At 61.2% G+C, this 17,660-nt stretch overlaps 2 protein-coding genes across 2 annotated transcripts; both read left to right on the top strand.

Moving 5' to 3' along the window:
- Window positions 1-2,890: 2,890 nt before the first annotated feature.
- UAP1L1 (UDP-N-acetylglucosamine pyrophosphorylase 1 like 1) lies at window positions 2,891-7,546 on the top strand (the record flags this gene model as incomplete). The annotated part of the gene is made up of 9 exons (XM_080709040.1): window positions 2,891-3,179; window positions 3,336-3,540; window positions 3,755-3,930; window positions 4,147-4,319; window positions 4,394-4,587; window positions 5,238-5,378; window positions 5,713-5,898; window positions 6,379-6,445; window positions 7,454-7,546. 9 exons carry the CDS (start codon window positions 2,891-2,893, stop codon window positions 7,544-7,546), a joined length of 1,524 nt encoding a protein of 507 aa, XP_080565166.1.
- Window positions 7,547-7,937: 391 nt separating this feature from the next.
- On the top strand, window positions 7,938-17,179 carry DPP7 (dipeptidyl peptidase 7; the record flags this gene model as incomplete). The annotated part of the gene is made up of 18 exons (XM_080709461.1): window positions 7,938-7,943; window positions 8,029-8,172; window positions 8,226-8,413; window positions 9,097-9,196; window positions 9,280-9,330; window positions 13,611-13,728; window positions 13,817-13,930; window positions 14,004-14,143; window positions 14,234-14,397; window positions 15,040-15,175; window positions 15,246-15,327; window positions 15,409-15,575; window positions 15,765-15,825; window positions 15,915-16,033; window positions 16,106-16,262; window positions 16,375-16,439; window positions 16,804-16,874; window positions 16,990-17,179. The coding sequence occupies 18 exons, from the start codon at window positions 7,938-7,940 to the stop codon at window positions 17,177-17,179; spliced, it is 2,073 nt and encodes a 690-aa protein (XP_080565587.1).
- Window positions 17,180-17,660: the final 481 nt, after the last annotated feature.

The following is a 17,660-nucleotide window of genomic DNA, read 5'->3' as shown; positions in this document are numbered from 1 at the left end:
GGTTTGAAGCTAGCCCCGCGTGCTGGCTTAGGAGACCCTGTTTCCAAAAATAAAAAATAGGTCTGGGAGTGTAGCCCGGAGGTAGAAGGGCTTCCAGGAACCCCAGTACCTCCAAAAAAAATTAATTAATTAATTAATTAAAAAATAGATCTGGGGGTGTAGCTCGGAGGTAATAATGACCCTGGGTTCCATGTTTGGTACCACAAAAAACAAGCAAAATAATAATAAAAAAAAGCTGGGCATGGTGGCGCACACTTGTAATCCCAGCATTTGGGAGGCTGAGACCGGAGGATCACGGTTCGCGGACAGCCTCAACTACTTAGTGAGGCCCTCTGCAACTCAGTGAGAACCGGTTTCAAAATAAAGAATAAAAAATAGGGCAGGGGGTGTAGCTCGGAGGTCAAATGCCCCTGGGTTCCTTCACCAGTACCACACACACAAAATAAATAAATAAATAAAAACATAAAAATTATTTTTGGTACTAGGTACTGGGGATTGAACTGAGGGGTAGTCTACCTCCAAGCGACACCCCTACCCCCCTTTTCTGCAGTATTGCAGATGAAACCCAGGGACATTCTACCTCTGAGCTACACCCCCTGCCCTATTTGTTTTATTCTTTATTTTGAAGCAGGGTCTCACTGAGTTGCAGAGGGCCTCACTAAGTAGCAGAGGCTGTCCATGAACCATGATCCTCCGGTCTCAGCCTCCCGATTGCTGGGAACACAAGCGTGCTCCTAGCCCTTTTTAAATATTTTTGTTTTGTAACAGAGTCTCACTAATTTGTGGAGAGTCTAAAAACCGCTAGGTTTGCTGCAAACCTGCGATTCTTCTGTCACAGCCTTCCGAGTGCTGGCTCTACACACGATAGCTTCCTTTTTTTTTTTTTTTTTTTTCTGGTGGTGCTGGGGATTGAACCAAGGAGGGAGCCTTCTACCTCTGAGCCTTTTATTTTGTATTTTGAAACTGGGTCTTGCTAAGATGCTGAGGCTGTCAGGGAACCTGCCATTGTCCTGTCTCAGCTTCCCAAGTATTGGGATTACAGGCATGCACCACCACAGGAGGCATGATTTGAATTTTTAAAAAGACATGTTCATATATTACGGTTTCTTTGTGTGCATGTGTGTGTGTGGTACTGGGGTTCCTGGAAACCCTTCTACCTCTGGACCCTTATTTATTTATTTATTTATTTATTTATTTATTTATTTATTTTGGTGGTACTGGGGTTCTTGGAAGCCCTTCTACCTCTGGGCTACACTCCCAGACCTACTTTTTTACATTATTATTTGGAAACAGGGTCTCCTAAACCAGTGCGCGTGGCTGGCTTCGAACCTGCGCGATCCTCCTGTTTCTGCCTCCCAAGTGCGGGGATTACAAGCGTGCGCCACCACGCCCGGCTCTGGACCCATTTTTATATTTTTATTGGAAACAGGGTCTCTTAAGCCAGCGAGGCTGGCTTTGAACCTGCGCTATCCTCCTGTCTCCGCCTCCCAAGAGCAGGGATTACAAGCGTGCACCACCACGCCCGGCGCCATATATTACGTTTTGACTAAATAAAACTAGTTTCTAAAAGAAAGTTCTGTTTCCAAATGACAAAAATTATGCTTTCCTTTTTTCCTTTTTTTTTCCTTTTTTTTTTTTTTTTTTTTTTTGGTACAGGGATGGAACCCAGGGACATTCTACCTCCGAGTTATACCCCAGCCCTATTTTTTTTTTTTTTTTTTTTTTTTTTTGCAGGTTTGGGGATAGAACCCAGGGGCATTCGACCTCTGAGCCACACCCCCTGCCCTATTTTTTATTCTTTATTTTGAAACAGGGTCTCACTAAGTTGCAGAGGGCCTCACTAAGTAGCTGAGGCTGTCTGTGAACTGTGATCCTCCTGTCTCAGCCTCTCAAGTGCTGGAATTACAAGGGTGTGTCACCATGACAGGCTATGCTTTCCTATTTTTCACAAGAAACTTTGTAAAAAACCAAAATGTCTTAAATTATGTAGCACAAATACCCAGGGGTGCAGGCAGGGCTGCAGAGGGCTCGGGCACCGGCAGTGTGAGGGCCGACAGGTGTGCAGGGCGGGGCTGGGGCCTTCTCAGGACCGCGCGGACACCGGGCCCAGGCGGGGTCTGGGTGGATTTCCTTCTCCAGGCACCGCCAGCCACCGCTCGGCTGCTCCTCCGCCCTGCCTTGGTGCGGTCTGGGGCCCTGCCCCTCAGCCACCCTTCCTCCCTGCACCGGTCTAGTTCCTCGGCCCACGGGGCAGGCGCCCCCAGAAGTGGCCCGCTTCCTCCGGGCGGGGCGGGGCGGAAGGGGGCAGGGGCCCAGACCGTGGCTGGCCCAGGAGCGGACGGGAGGGAGGTCCGGAGAGGCCGCCCGTGGGGACCCGGGGGTGTGGGGGCGAGGACGCGGTGCGCTGGGCGTGTGCGCAGTCTGAAGGCGGAGGCCTGGGGCCGGCGTCAGGCGCCGGGGAGGACGGGGCGGTCCGGGGGGACGGGGAGGGCCGGGAGGACGGGGCGGGCCAGTGGGCACGGGGAGGACGGGGAGGACGGGGCGGTCCGGGGGGACGGGGCGGTCCGGGGAGGACGGGGCGGTCCGGGGGGGACGGGGCGGTCCGGGGGGACGGGGCGGTCCGGGGGGGACGGGGCAGTCCGGGAGGACGGGGCGGGCCAGTGGGCTCCGGGGGGACGGGGCGGTCCGGGGAGGACGGGGCGGTCCGGGGGGACGGGGCGGTCCGGGGGGACGGGGCGGTCCGGGGGGGACGGGGCGGTCCGGGGAGGACGGGGCGGTCCGGGGGGACGGGGCGGTCCGGGGGGACGGGGCGGGGCGCCCTGGGCCAGCCCGCCGGTCCCGTGACGCCGGGTGGCCGGAGCGGCAGGGTCACGAGGGCCGGCTCGCCGACATGGCCTCGGAGCCGGAGGTGCGCGCCGGGCTGCGGCGAGCGGGCCAGGAGCACCTCCTGCGCTTCTGGGCCGAGCTGGCGCCGGGGCGGCGGGCCGCGCTGCTGGCCCAGCTGGCCCAGCTGGAGCCCGACGCGCTCGGGGCGCACTGCGAGCGAGCGGCCGCGGCCTGCGCTCGCCCCCCCGGGCCCCCGCCAGGCCTGGGCGCGCGCCTGCAGCCCCTGCCCCCCGAGCGCCTGGGCAGCGCCCGCCGCGCCCACCCCGACGCCCGCCGGCGCTGGGAGGAGGAAGGTAGGCGGCGCCGGCACTGGGCTAGGGAAGAGACCTGGAGAGCCCTTTGTCTCCGCCCACCTAGGTCCAGCCTGCCGTCCTGGCCGCAGGGTCAGGCTGGGCCCCGCCACAGAGCCGGCAGGACCCAAAGGTGCACTCGCGGCCCCCTCGCCCTAGGTTTCCGCCAGATTGCCCAGAACAAGGTGGCTGTCCTGCTCCTGGCCGGCGGGCAGGGCACTCGCCTGGGTGTTGCCTACCCCAAGGGCATGTATCGCGTGGGGCTGCCCAGCCACAAGACCCTGTACCAGCTGCAGGCGGAACGAATCCGGCGGGTGGAGCAGTTGGCCGGCCAGCGCCACGGGACTCGCTGCACCGTACCCTGGTGCGTCCCCCAGCCCCAGACGGACCCTCCCCAGGTGAACCCAGCCCCGCCCCACCCCAAGGCATGAGTCCTAAGCCCAGCACAGCCCCGGACGGCCGGTACCTGCCCAGACCCAGGCCTGACCAGCTCCGCCCGGGCACCCACGCTGACCCATCCCCGGCCTCACCCGAGAGGGCCAGGCCCCTGGGGGCTGCTCACCGCTGCCAACCTGCAGGTACATCATGACCAGTGAGTTCACCCTGGACCCCACAGCCAAGTTCTTTGAGGAGCACGACTTCTTCCAGCTGGACCCGGCCAACGTGGTCCTCTTCGAGCAGCGCATGGTACCCGCAGTGACCTTCGAGGGCAAGGCCATCTTGGAGCAGAAACACAAGGTGGCCATGGCCCCAGGTACTGCCCACCGCGAGGCGGGGGCCAGCTCGCCCGGATCTTGGGGTGTAGCTGGGAGCGTCCCAGGCTGGATGTGCCGCGGGGAGCGCGTGTGGGGCCAGCGGCCTCCCCGGGGTTTGGGTCAGGGCAGCACTGCAGGGCTGATTGAGTGGTGAGCGTAGGTGCCTGGCGAGCGCGGGCGAGGCCTGACTGGAGCCATTTCTTTCCCCTCCGCAGATGGCAACGGAGGCCTGTACCGCGCGATGGCCGACCATCAGATCCTCGAGGACCTGGAGCGCCGGGGAGTGGAGTTTGTGCACGTGTACTGCGTGGACAACATCCTGGCGCAGCTGGCGGACCCCATCTTCATCGGCTTCTGTGTGTGGCGGGGCGCTGACTGCGGCGCCAAGGTGAGCTTGGAGCCCACCCTCGCGGAGTCCACCCTGCGCGGCCCGTGCTCTGAGCCCGTCCCTGGTGGCTGCAGGTGGTGGAAAAGGCAGACCCCGAGGAGCCCGTGGGCGTGGTGTGCCAGCTGGACGGGGTCCCCCAGGTGGTGGAGTACAGCGAGCTGAGCCCCGAGACTGCCCGGCTGCGCGGGGCAGACGGGAGCTTGGTCTACGGCGCAGGCAACATCTGCAGCCACTTCTTCACCCGCGCCTTCCTCCAGACAGTCACCAGGTGTGCGGCAGCAGGCTGCAGGGCCCAGCGGTGCTAGGCGGGCGGCTCCATGCTGGGCGGAGGCCGAGTGGCTGTCAGGTTAGGGGGAGAGCATCTCTGGAGCGGGCTGGTGGCGCACACTTGGAATCCCCGTGCTTGGGAGGCTGAGACAGGAGGATAGTGCATTTTCGAAGCCAGCCTCAGCTACTTAGTGAGGCTCTCAGCAACTTGGACCGTTTCCAAATAAAATAAAAAATAGGCCTGGGAGTGTAGCTCGGAGGTAGAAGACCCCTGGGTTCCGTCTCTAGTACCCCCCCCCCCACACAAAAGCATCTTAGGCTTAAACAAGCTGGAGGCACTGGAGAGCCATACTGCCACTGCGTGGGGCAGCTGGTGTGAAGCTCTGGCTCCGTCTGCCCTCTGTGGAGGGGGCTCTGCCCTCGGGCGCCACCTCTGCCCTGTGCTTCCCTGTCCTGGGCGGGGTGTGGCCAGTGGTGCCTGGCTCTCAGCACTAGGGGGGTGTGGAGACCCGTGCCCTCCCCAGAGGTCCGGCCAGCCTCTGTGCCCATGGTGTCCAGCTGCCAGCCTGCCCTCCTGGCCCTGGGCGTCCAGCGGTGGGGACAGGCATCCCAGGGTGTCCTGCTGAACCTACTTTTTCCTCCCGCCTCCAGGGAATTTGAGCCCTTGCTGAGGCCACACGTGGCTGTGAAGAAGGTCCCGTACGTGGACGAGGAGGGCAACTTGGTAAAGCCGCTAGAACCGAATGGGATAAAGATGGAGAAGTTTGTGTTTGATGTGTTCCAGTTTGCTAAGTTAGTGGTAGAAGTCGTTTGTTTCTCTCCTCCTTCCCTCAGTTCTGGTGGTGGGTTCTGAGCCCCGGCTGGGCAGGGCAGTGGAGGCCTGGTGAGGGTCTGGGGCCTCCAAGCAGGAGGGCGCCCCACCCCAGTGGGAGGTGGCCGGGGCTCCTGGACCCTCCACCGCCCTGGCCCAGGGTCAAGAGGCGTCTCCAGGCTGCTGGCTCTGGGTCTGGGCCAGTGGATGGAAGTGGAGGGCTTGGAGCTTCCTGGATCTGGGGGAGAGACCCGCTCTGCTCCGCTGGGGACAGAGCCCCTCAGGCTGTGAACCAGCCTGGCCTTTCCATGCCAGGAACTTCGTGGCCTTTGAGGTGTGTCGGGAGGAGGAGTTCTCCCCGCTGAAGAATGCGGAGGGGGCTGGCAGGGACGACCCCGCCACGGCCAGGCGGGCCCTGCTGGCTCAGCACTACCGGTGGGCCCTGCAGGCTGGGGCCCACTTCCTGGACGCGCACGGGGCCCCACTTCCTGAGCTGCCCAGGTGAGTGGGCCTGGGCTGTGACCCCAGGGCAGGGTGCCAGGGCCCAATCCCTGTTCCCAGGGCTCTGACTGCCAGCTGGGCTTTTCAGCCTGAGCCCTCAAGTTCCGCTAGGTACAGGCTCAGCCTGAACCTGCCGATAAACTTTGGAACCTAGACCCAGACGGGACCTTCAGAAGCCATCGGTGGTCCGGCTTTAGGACTGGGAGGGAGACGGGGCTTTGGTTCCCGCGGCCCCCAGTCTGTGGCTTCAGCTGGACCTGGCTGCCCTGGCTCTGGTGCCTATGGGGTGCCTTCTGGCGCTCTGGACCCTGGGCTTGGTGCAGTTGTCTGCACATGGCTGGGTATGCAGAGGGAGGGTGTGCTGGGAAGGGGGCCTCAGGGGGCTGGGCAGGCACTGGACCACCTACTGCCAGGGGCGGCTGGGGAGGGTCCAGGGCTTGTACCCAAGAGGCAGGTGCTGACCAGTGGACTCCCCCCCAGCCTGCCCCCAGATGGAGACCCTCCAGCCACCTGTGAGATTTCACCCCTGGTATCTTACTCTGGAGAGGTAAGAGCTGCCCAGCCCTGCCTGGGGCTTTTCTGGGGTCTGGCTTGTGTGAACAGACTGTCTGGGGAGAGGTGGGTGTTGGAGTGGACAGGTCCATAGTCCTGCCTCAGTTTACCGGTGGGTAAATGGTGCTTTAGAGTTTTAGTGGAGCTGGGTCTGGTGGCGCACGCTTGTAGTCTAAGTGCTTGGGAGGCTGAGATGGGAGGATCGCAGGTCGCAGCTAGCTTTAGTTACTCAGTGAGGCCCTCTGCAACTTAGACTGTTTCAAAATAAAGAATAAGCCGGGCGTGGTGGCGTACGCTTGTAATCCCCGCCCTTGGGAGGCGGAGACAGGAAGATAGCGCAGGTTTGAAACCAGCCGCGCACGCTGGCTTAGGAGACCCTGTTTCCAAATTTAAAAATGTAAAAATAGGTCTGGGAGTGTACCCTGGAGGTAGAAGGGCTTCCAGGAACCCCAGTACCACCAAAAAATGAAAAAAAAGAAAAGACTAGAGCTGGGTGTGGTGCATTATTGTGATCCCAGTACGTGGGAGGCTGAGACAGGAGGATCACAGATTTGTGGCCAGCCTTAGCTACTTAGTGAGGCCCTCCACACTTTAGACCCTGTTTCAAAATAAAGAATAAAAAATAGGGCTGGGGTTGTAGCTCAGAGGTAGAATGCCCCTGGGTTCTATCCCTAGTATCACAAATAAAGAAAGAATAAAAAAGGGGCTGGAGATGTCGCTTGGAGGTAGAATGCCCTTGTTTTCAATTCCTGGTACCACCAAAAAAAAAAAAAAAAGGTTGCAGTGAGATTTTGTTCCACACGTGGGGGGAGTGTCCAGAGGTGGCCTGTGGGTCCTGGAGGATGGCTGGTCTGAGTTCCCGCCAGGCCAGGCTGGCTTCCAGGGAGCCTGCTGAGGGAGGACACCGGCCTTCTGCTGACCTTGACTCTAGGCAGACTGGAGTCCTGCTGGGCTGTGAGCAGTGAGAGGTGGGGCTTGGCCTTCACGACCTGTGTGTTTCCAGGGGCTGGAAGTATACCTGCAAGGCCGGGAGCTCCAATCCCCGTTTGTGCTGGATAAGGACCAGGCCAGGGTTCTGCGGCCGCAGGACACCTGACTGCTCCAGACTTGCAGCCCGGGCCCTCAGCAGTGGAGGGACGCAGCCCAGGCCCGGGTAGGAACGCAGGCCGCTGTGTGTCCCCAGCCTGCAGAACTCGAAGAGAATGTGCTGGTTTACGTTGTCCCGCCAACCTGGACACAAGTGACCGCGGCCTGCTCTGGGCTTTCTGGCTTCATTGGGACCTGAGCAGATGATCTCATGGGAGGCTTCAGGTGGGGGCGAGGGGTGTGCGGAGGGGAGCCCCTCTGGAAGCCAGCTTCGCCAACACGCAGGGCCGTGGTCCTCAACAGAGACGGAGCAGGCACCAAGCAGGACAAGGACACTGAGCTAGGCAGACATGTTCCTGCCTCCCAGGGGGCTGTGGCCACCCTCGGCAGCTGCACCGGTGATGCGGGTGAGGCTGGGAGTGGACCCACAGCAGGGCGGGCTCTGAGGGGTTCAGCCAGAGGCTGGACCAGCCCCTCACATCACACCTGCAGGGACGTTGGCTGCTTCCCCCGAGAACCCGTGACACCAGCCCTGGGGACCTCCTGGTCAGCCTGCGTTTAACCAGTGGGGCGCTCAGGCCTCGCCACGTCTGCCTGCAGCTTGGGCAGATCCTGGGGCTCCTCCCTGCCCCTGGGGTGCAGACACCGCCTCCCTTTGCAGCCCCGGCCTCTCCCTGTCCTCTGGACAGGCTCTGCTCCCCTGGGGTGCAGCACCTCCTTCCACTCCTCCCCGTGGGACCCACCTCCCCACTGACGCGAGAGCAGCTCTGAACCAGGGCTTGCTGCTAAGTCGTCCTCCTGGGCCAGATGGCAGGTCAGGCCTGTGCCTGGCCATGGCTGGGACCGAAACCCACGAGACAGCTGCTGCCCCCACCAGGTGTCACTGCAGACATCGGAGGCAAACTGTGCACCTGAGTGCCCTCCCCTTAGCGACCCCCAGGCACGCAGAGGGCCTGGGCAGGCTAGGGTCCTCTGCCCCGAGACAAGCGGCCGTCCTGCATCTTGCCCCCCAGCAACCCTCACGGCCCTACCTGGAACATTTAGGAAACCTCTTTCTAGATGGGGATGGTTAGCTGGTGTTCTTGAAAGGACTCAGACATGGGAGGCCGAGACAAGAGGGTAGCAGGTTCACAGCCAGCCTCAGCAGCCTAGACCTTCTGCAACTTAAAAAGGCCCTGTTTCAGAATAAAAAATAAAATAGAGTTAGGGGTATAGCTCAGGTAGAATGCCCCTGGGTTTATCCCCCAGGGATTAAATACAAACTCCAGTAGCTGGGCGTGGTGACACACACTTATAATCCTAGCATTTGGGAGGCTGAAACAGGAGGATTCTGGTTCGAGGCCAGCCTCATCTACTTAGGCCCTGTTTCAAAATAAAGAATAAAAAAAAATAGGGCTGGGGGTGTGCCTGGAGGTAGAATGCCCCTGGGTTCCATCCCTAGTACTGCAAAGGAAAAAAACAACTCCAATAGTTGTATCTTCACATAGGATCGGGCAGACATTAAAGTCTCCTGTGCCTTTCACCGCCTATTGCTGATGGCTGCATTTTACGTGGTTATAGGATTGTCAAACCGGGACGTGGCGTGGGCACGGCTCTGCTGGTCTGCTGGTGCGCCCACAGCTGCATTCGAGGGGCCCAGAGCTCCCCTCGGGTCCCCTTCGTATCCACCCCACCACCCTGGGCCCAGCCAACCCTGGAGAGGAGGCTCGCCCTTGAAGACAGCCACCGTCCCCATTCCCACAGTGGGACGCAGGCAGCGAGCCCGGGCGGGCGCACGTGCTGAGGAGCACACAGGTGCCGGGCACAGGAACCTGCGAGCAGAGCTGTGTCCCAGGGCTGGAGCGCGGGCACCTTGGGAACAGGAGCCCACACGGGGAGGGGCCAGACCACTCGAGTCCTGGGGCGTTCCTCACGTGCCCCTCCGGTTCCTCTCTGGGTTCTCGGGCCGGATGTGACCTAGAGGTGAAGTGCCATGGATGGCTTCTGCACCTCGGCCCCCGGCTGCCATGATGCCACCACTTCGCCGGTGACATTTGAGTCGCTGCTGGGACTGCCAGCAGAGCTGTACCTGGGAGAGACCCTCTGAAGGGAAGGGGGTGCTGGACCAGAAGGGTCTTCCACAGCAGACGTGGGCCAGGCAAGGGCTGAGCAGGAGGCGCTGAGCGGGCAGCTCTGCCCACACCTGGCAAGGCCATGCCAGGGCCTCAGTGGGCACGGTCACTGCTAGGCTGGAGAATGAGCAGGCTTTGCTGTTTTGTTTCTGTTCCAAAGAAGAACGTGAAGGGGGCCAGCCGGAAGGGGCGAGGTGGCACACAGGCACGCCGAGGGAGCTGGCTCGCGCTCGGGAACCATGTTTCGCCACCGCGGCAGGTGGGATGCAAGCTGGGCAGGGCGGCCTTCCTGTGACCCAGAGGTTCTCAGCCCACCTCAGGGGCTGGCCGGCTCCCCGGTGACCTATGGTGGCCTTGGTCTTGCTGGCAAGGCGGGTACCACAGAGTTCAGATGCCCTGGGTCAGCGAGGCTGCTGGTCACCTCCCAGGTAGCTCATGTTTAGAGAGAAGAGCTGAGGGCAGCTCCGTGGAGTCTGAATGTCCCGACCCAGGGTCTGGAGGGGCCGCTATGAGCGGGCTGGACGGCTCTGGGCCTGGCTCCAGGGTTCACCCGCTGGCCTTGGGGGTCTTTCTGGCTGCCCGGCAGAGTCTCTCCAGCGCTTGCCAGCACGTTCCCCTGGCACCCAGAATGGGACCTTTCCACAGAGATAAAAGTGAATGCTCCCACTGCAATGACTCCTGCGTGTGCGCGGCGGGGACGGGGAGGCCCAGCGTGGGGATGGCGGTGGTAGTTGTGCTGTACTCTAAAGTCAGTCCCCTGAGATGTGAGGTCCACCCAGGATGACCTCCTGCTGCTGGGGACTGCCCCCCAGGCTGTTCTACCTGGGAGCCACGTCCCAGCCCTTTTTATTTTTAATTTTGGAGCAGAGGCTCCGAATCACTGAGGGCCGAAATTGCTGCGCCGAGCCTTCAGCCTGCCATCCTCCTCTCAGCCTCCCTTTCAGCTGCAGTCCCCATGCTCAGTCTTACCACATCTGTGTCCCTGTTGTCAAGAAAGGTGTCACGGGATGCAGGCAGACAGCAGATGTTCCCTCCACCAGAACAGACGGTGAGGAGGAGGGATAAGCGTGAAGGCCACCCGCGGTGGTTCACATCTGCAGTCCCAGTGCCGGGGAGGCGGAGACAGGAGGTTCAAGACCAGCCTCAGCATCTTAGCAAGACCCACAGCAACTCAGGGAGACCCTGCTTCAAAATAAAAAGCAAGCTGGGCGTGGTGGCACACACTTGTAATCCCCGCACCTGGGAGGCTAAAATGGGAAGATCACGGTTCACGGACAGCCTCATCTAATTTTTTTTTTTCCTGGTTCAGGGATGGAGCCCAGAGGCATATGACCTCCAAGCTACACACTCTGCCCAATTTTTTATTCTTTATTTTGAAACAGGGTCTCACTGAGTTGCAGAGGGCCTCACTAAGTAGCTGAGGCCGTCCGCAAACCACAATCCCCCAGTCTCAGCCTCCCGAATGCTGGGATTACAAGCGTGCGCCACCACACCTGGCTGATCCTCAGCTACTTAGTGAGGCCTCTGCAACTCAGTGAGACCCTGTTTCAAAATAAAGAATAAAAAGTAGGGCAGGGGGTGTATCTTGGAGGTCAAATACCCCTGGGTTCCATCCCAAAAATCTGCAAAAAAAAAAAAAAAAAATAGGGCTGGGCATGGTACCACATGCTTGTAATCCCAGCATTTGGGAGGCTGAGACAGGAGGATCCAGGTTCGCAGCCAGCCTCACCTACTTAGTGAGGCCCTTTGCAACTCAGTGAGACCCTGTCTCAAAGTAAAGAATAAAAATATAGGGCTGGGGGTGTAGCCCAGAGGTAGAATGCCCCTGGGTTCCAACCCCAATACCGCAACAAAAACTTATATATGGCTGGGGGTTTAGCTTGAAGGTAGAATGCTCCCTTGATTCCACCTCCAGTACCACACAAAATAAAAAATAAAGTAAGCCAGGCAGGCATTGTGGTGCACATATGTAATTCCAGTACTTGGGAGGCCGAGACAGGAGGATCACAGGTTTGTGGCCAGCCTCAGCTGCTTAGTGAGGCCTCCACAACTTAGTGAGACCCTGTTCAAAATAAAAAATAAAAAATTAGGACTGGGAGTGTAGGTAGAATGTCTCTGGGTTCAACTCCCAGTACTGCAAAAAAAAAGAGAAAGAAATGTTGGCTGGGAATCTCCCAGGTATGGTGGTGCTTGCTTGTAATTCCAGTACTTGGGAGGCTGAGATAGGAAAACCACAGGTTCAAGGCTAGCCTCAGCAACTTAGGGAGGCCCTGTTTCAAAATAAAAAAAGAAAATAAGGCTGAGGTGTATCTCAGAGGTGGAATGCCCCGATATGGCCCCCAGTAACACACATACACACTTTTTTGTTTTTTGTTTTTTCTTTTGTACTGGAGATTGAACCCAGCGGCATTCTACCACTAAGCTGCGCCCTTACTTATTTTATTTTGAGACAGGGTCTCACTAAGTCCCCAGCTGGCCTCGCACTTGTGGTCCTCCTGCCTCGCCTCCCGTGCTGCTGGCCATCAGGTCCCCTCTGGGGTATGCGCAGAGGATGAGCGCCGGGACTCACCGGGCATTTGCACACCTGTCAGCAGTGTTCACAAGAGCAAAATGTAGACACAACTCCAGTGTCCACTGACAGATGAGTGAGTAAGACGCAGTGTGCAGACCCGCGGCTCCCTGAGCTGGTGGAAGGGCAGCCTGCGGGTCCCCACCATGCAGCGACAGGGCTGCCTGGGCTTGTCCTCCCACCACGGGGGTGGGGACCAAGACAGGGACAGGGATGCCATGGTGCCCTGGTGCAGCGCACTGTGACGTGCAGGGTGGCCGCTGTGCCTTTGGGAAGCCCTGTCTGTAGCGGTGTGAGGGGCTGAGGCTAACTGGCGGACAGTTCCCCACGCAGCCCAGCTGCAGCCTGGGCAGCCCGCACCACACAGCCCGGGCCTGGGCTGGGCCAGGCTTGGCCCCTTTCCTTTGCAGGTCCCAGAGAGCCTCTCTCCTCTTCCCCTCCAGTGCCCCCCAGGGCTGCATGGGCAGCGGGCAGCAAAGCAGAGCAGCCAGGTCCCGCCTGCTGGCCCCAGGGCCCGGCTCTCAGCTGGAGGAGCCCGGAGACTTCCTCAGGGATGCTCCCCTCGGCAGGGCCCTGCCCCCCCCCCCAGGCCCTCCCTGGCCCCACCTCTGACTCAGGGATGCTCCCCTCCGCAGGGCCCTGCCCCCCCAGGCCCTCCCTGGCCCCACCTCTGAGGCAGGGATGCTCCCCTCCGCAGGGCCCTGCCCACCCAGGCCCTCCCTGGCCCCACCTCTGACTCAGGGATGCTCCCCTCCGCAGGGCCCTGCCCCCCCAGGCCCTCCCTGGCCCCACCTCTGACTCAGGGATGCTCCCCTCCGCAGGGCCCTGCCCCCCCAGGCCCTCCCTGGCCCCACCTCTGACTCAGGGATGCTCCCCTCCGCAGGGCCCTGCCCACCCAGGCCCTCCCTGGCCCCACCTCTGAGGCAGCTGCCTGGCCAGGAGGTTCCTCCACCATGTGCTGGAAGAACATCTGGACACAGCGTGCTGCTTCTCAGCTAGGTGCGTGCTGGTGATCCGACCCAGTGCGGGCCCACATGGTGCTGGGGAGTCACGTTCCCGCTGTGGGGGAAGGGGGTGCTGAGCAGTTGTTGGGGGGGGTGGGCCCCGGGAGCCTCAGGGACCCTGGCCTCCTGGCAGTGTCCCTCCAGAGACCCTCCGCCATCCTATGACCCTCAGCGGCTGGGCACATGCCCTGCCTACTGTGCCCACATGGCTCCTGTTCCTTGGGTCCTGTGGTGACCGTTTCCATGGAAACCTAGTGGGTGCCCAGGAACCCTCCGTATCTGAGCAGAAGGAGCCGGAAGCTGAGGCCCTCAGGCACGGGGTGGGGGTGGGGCAGGCTGTCACGTGAGCCTGCCGCATCTGTCACGTGATGTCGCTCACGTGACTGCTAGTGCAGGTCCGCAGAGCCAGCCATGAGCCCCCAGCACCAGGCTCCCGCTGGCCATAGGGCCCCTCCCTGGGCCCTGGTCCTGCTGCTGGCGCTGGGGCTGTGTGGCCTCCAGGCTGGGGGTAAGTGTGGCCCCAGAGCTCCCCTTCCCGGCACCACGGGCCCCTGGGCATCCCGCTCCCTGCAGTTCCTGAGCGCCCGTGTCCCCAGCCCACAGAGCCCTGGACCCCAGCTTCCGGGAGAGCTATTTTGAGCAGTTTTTGGACCATTTTAACTTCGAGAGGTTTGGGAATAAGACCTTTCGTCAGCGGCTGCTGGTGTCAGGTGAGCGTCCCCCCCACCCGTCCCCAGCCCTGGCCTCCCGCCCTGGCCTCACCTGCCTCCTGCCTCCCTACAGACAAGTTCTGGAGGAGGGGCGAGGGGCCCATCTTCTTCTACACGGGGAATGAGGGAGACGTGTGGGCTTTCGCCAACAACTCGGGCTTCATGGTGGAGCTGGCGGCACAGCAGAAGGCCCTGCTGGTCTTTGCGGAGCACGTGGGTATCCGGCCCGTCCCTGGCAGTCCCCTGTGGGTGGCTGGGTCCTGGGAGGCCCAGGTCAGCTGTGCCCTGCCCTGCTGCCCACAGAGATACTATGGAAAGTCGCTCCCGTTTGGCACGCAGTCCACGCAGCGCGGGTACACGGAGCTGCTGACCATGGACCAGGCGCTGGCCGACTTTGCTGTGCTGCTCCAGGCGCTGAGGCGGAACCTGGGGGCCGAGGACAGCCCTGCCGTCGCCTTCGGAGGGAGGTGGGCCCTCGGGATCTCCCCAGGGATGAAGTGTGTTTAGCCAAAGGGCCCCACCCTTAGTCCTCCAGGGCAGCTATCACCATCCAAACTGCTGTCCTTGGACTCCCTGCACTCCACCCCTTCCACCTTTCCTTCCCTAAGCCCTCCAGGCCTGGTCACTTCCTCAGAGCCAGGCCCAAGGCAGCCCCCACCCACCTCCACCTCAGCTGGGTCCCTGGCTTGGGGCAGCAGCAGGCACAGGGCCTGTGTCGGGATTTGTGGGCCCCAGAAGGTTCAGGCTTTTCTGCCAGCACCTGTGGCCCCTCAAGAGGAAAAAGAAAGTGGGTAAGCCGGGTGTGGGGACGCACCCTTGTAATCCCCACGCTTGGGAGGCTGAGACAGGAGGATCGCACAGGTTCGAAACCAGCCTCAGCTACTTAGTGAGGCTCTCAGTAACTTAGTGAGATCTTGTTTCCAAATAAAAAAATAAAAAATAGGTCTGGCAGTATAGCCTAGAGATAGAAAAGCCCCTGAGTTCCACCCCTAAATAACACACACACACACACACACACACACACACACACACACACAAGTGGGGGGGGCGAGGGGGCAACTGTGCTGGAGCCTGGGCCCTGAGCTGAGCACAGCCCTGTGCCCACCCAGTTACGGGGGGATGCTCAGTGCCTACATGCGGATGAAGTACCCCCACCTGGTGGCAGGGGCGCTGGCGGCCAGCGCGCCCGTCCTGGCAGTCGCCGGCATCGGCAAGTCCTACCAGTTCTTCCAGGATGTCACGGCGGTGAGTGGGGTGCGGGGTACCCCGGGCCGGCCTGGGGCTGTGGCTACGGCAGCTGTGGTCTCTTCTCCAGGACTTCTACGACCAGAGCCCCAAGTGTGCCCAGGGCGTGAGGGAGGCCTTTCAGCAGATCAAGGACTTGTTCCTGCAGGGAGGTGAGGGCCGGAGTCGTCTGCCACCCTCACTCTCCGCCTCCCAGCAGCACTGTGGCCTCTAGCTCTGTCCCTTCCCCGCAGCCCACGACAGGGTCAGCAGGGAGTTTGGCACCTGCCAGCCACTCTCAGGCCCAGAGGACCTGACTCAGCTCTTTGGGTTTGCCCGGAATGCCTTCACTGTGCTGGCCATGATGGACTACCCCTACCCCACCGACTTCTTGGGGCCCCTCCCTGCCAAGCCTGTCAAGGTGAGGCCTGGTGCAGGGAGCAGCCCGGCCCCAGGGTGGTCTGTTCCAGCCCAGCCAGAGGCCTTGCACTGCCCTGCAGCCACCCAGTTGGTCGGCAGGCCTGCGGCCCTGCCCCGCATCCTGGAGCAGGGGAGGCCAGGCTGGGCGGGACCTCAGCCCTTGCTGAGGTGCTCTGCCGCTCCGCCCCAGGTCGGCTGTGATCTGCTGCTGAGCGAGGCCCAGAGGATCTCGGGGCTGCGTGCGCTGGCAGGTGGGTCTGCCCCCAGCCCTTTCTGGCCCGTGTGGGTGGTGACCCCAGTGCCAGCGTGGCCAGCAGCTGACCCCAACGCCCCTCCCCAGGGCTGGTCTACAACTCCTCGGGCACGGAGCACTGCTATGACATCTACGGTCTGTACCACAGCTGTGCCGACCCTACTGGCTGTGGCATGGGCTCGGATGCCAAGGCCTGGGACTACCAGGTGAGGGGCATGGGGTGTGAGACGGGGCGGGCATGGCCCTGCCTGCCTGGCTTCACTGTGGGGCACCCCTAGGCCTGCACCGAGATCAACCTGACGTTCGACAGCAACAATGTGACCGACATGTTCCCCGCCCTCCCGTTCACCGAGGCCCTCCGCCAGCAGTACTGCTTGGACACATGGGGCGTGAGGCCCCGGCCCGACTGGCTGCAGACCAGCTTCTGGGGCGGCGGTAAAGGCCGGGCAGGACCTTCCCCTGCCCTGAGCTGGCTGACCACCCCGCCCCTGCTCACAGCTTTGTGGCCACCTGGGTCCCTGACCACCACCTGTGGTGCCCCTTTCAGACCTCAGAGCGGCCAGCAACATCATCTTCTCCAACGGTGACCTGGACCCCTGGGCAGGGGGCGGGGTGAGTCCTGGCCTCATGGGTGCTGTCTGCAGCCGGGCTCGTTAGCTTTTGTGGCACTGTGCAGGGTTTCCCTGTGGACTCCCCGGGCTTCTCCTTCACAGATCCATGCCTGGTTCTCTCACGCGCTTCTGCCCTGGTCCTCATGAGCTCTTCCTCCCTCATTCCGAGTCCCTTTTCTGACGGTTTAGTATGTGCCAACATCGACCTCGTTGCTTGTTGCCTCTCTCCCCCAATGGCACCGTCTGTGGCTATGTAACCCCTCGAGTTCCTGCTTTATCTGCATCCCACAAATTGGGAGGGCCGGTGGGGCGCTTTAAGCAAAGCGCAAGCCACATGCCTGACAGGAGGTGCCTCCACTGACCAGATCCGGAAGAACGTGAGCACATCGGTCGTTGCCGTCACCATCAAGGGGGGCGCGCACCACCTGGACCTCAGGTGCGTTGGAGGCGGCCCGGCCCTCCCCGAGCCTGGGCATGAGCTGGTGGGCACTGCGGCGCGCCCTGCAGAACGGCCTGCCTGGCTGAGTGCCCGCCCCTTGCTTGTTCCTCAGAGCGTCTCATCCAGACGACCCTGCGTCTGTTGTGGAGGCACGAAAGCTGGAAGCTACCCTCATCCACGCGTGGGTAGAGGCGGCCAGACGAGAGCAGTCGCCAGCACTGCAGGGAGGACATGGCGCAGCTGCCACCCAGCTGAGACCAGACAGGACTCAGAGGGCGCAGCTCAGATTCCCTGCGAACTGAGGAGCGGAGGCCCGGCCATCTGTCCCACATCTGGACAGACCAGCTGGGGCCTTGGGGCGGGCACAGTGGGGCCCTCCGGTGAGGAAGGGGCTGGGGCAGAAGGGAGGGGCCGAATGTCTGGTTGCTGGACCAGGTGTGTCCTCTGTCCAATCTGTGGGAGAGGGAGCAGGACACAGTCAGGTGCCCCAGGTAAGAGAACACAGCAGTCAACTGAGCCAAGCTAAACATTTAATAAAGCAGTCCTCAACTCTCAGGCTTGACTCGCGGGAGAGCTGCCTTCCCACCCTACACAGGACACTGCAGTCACATCCCGTCCAGTGACACCTGCTGCTTGGCGGATAGGCACTTCAGACACAGCCCCCGCCTGCAACAACCCCTCAGGGGCACGGGATGTCGTCCCTGGGTCCCAGGACCTGGCCTCTGCCTCCAGAACATGTTGTGGGGAGGTCAGGCCTGATAGCATGTACTTTTTTTTTGGTGG

The sequence above is a fragment of the Muscardinus avellanarius genome, assembly GCF_963383645.1.
Source record: "Muscardinus avellanarius genome assembly, chromosome: 13".
NCBI lineage: Eukaryota > Metazoa > Chordata > Mammalia > Rodentia > Gliridae > Muscardinus > Muscardinus avellanarius.
Note: the sequence above shows the minus strand (reverse complement) of the source record. Positions and strands in the feature narration are given on the sequence as shown.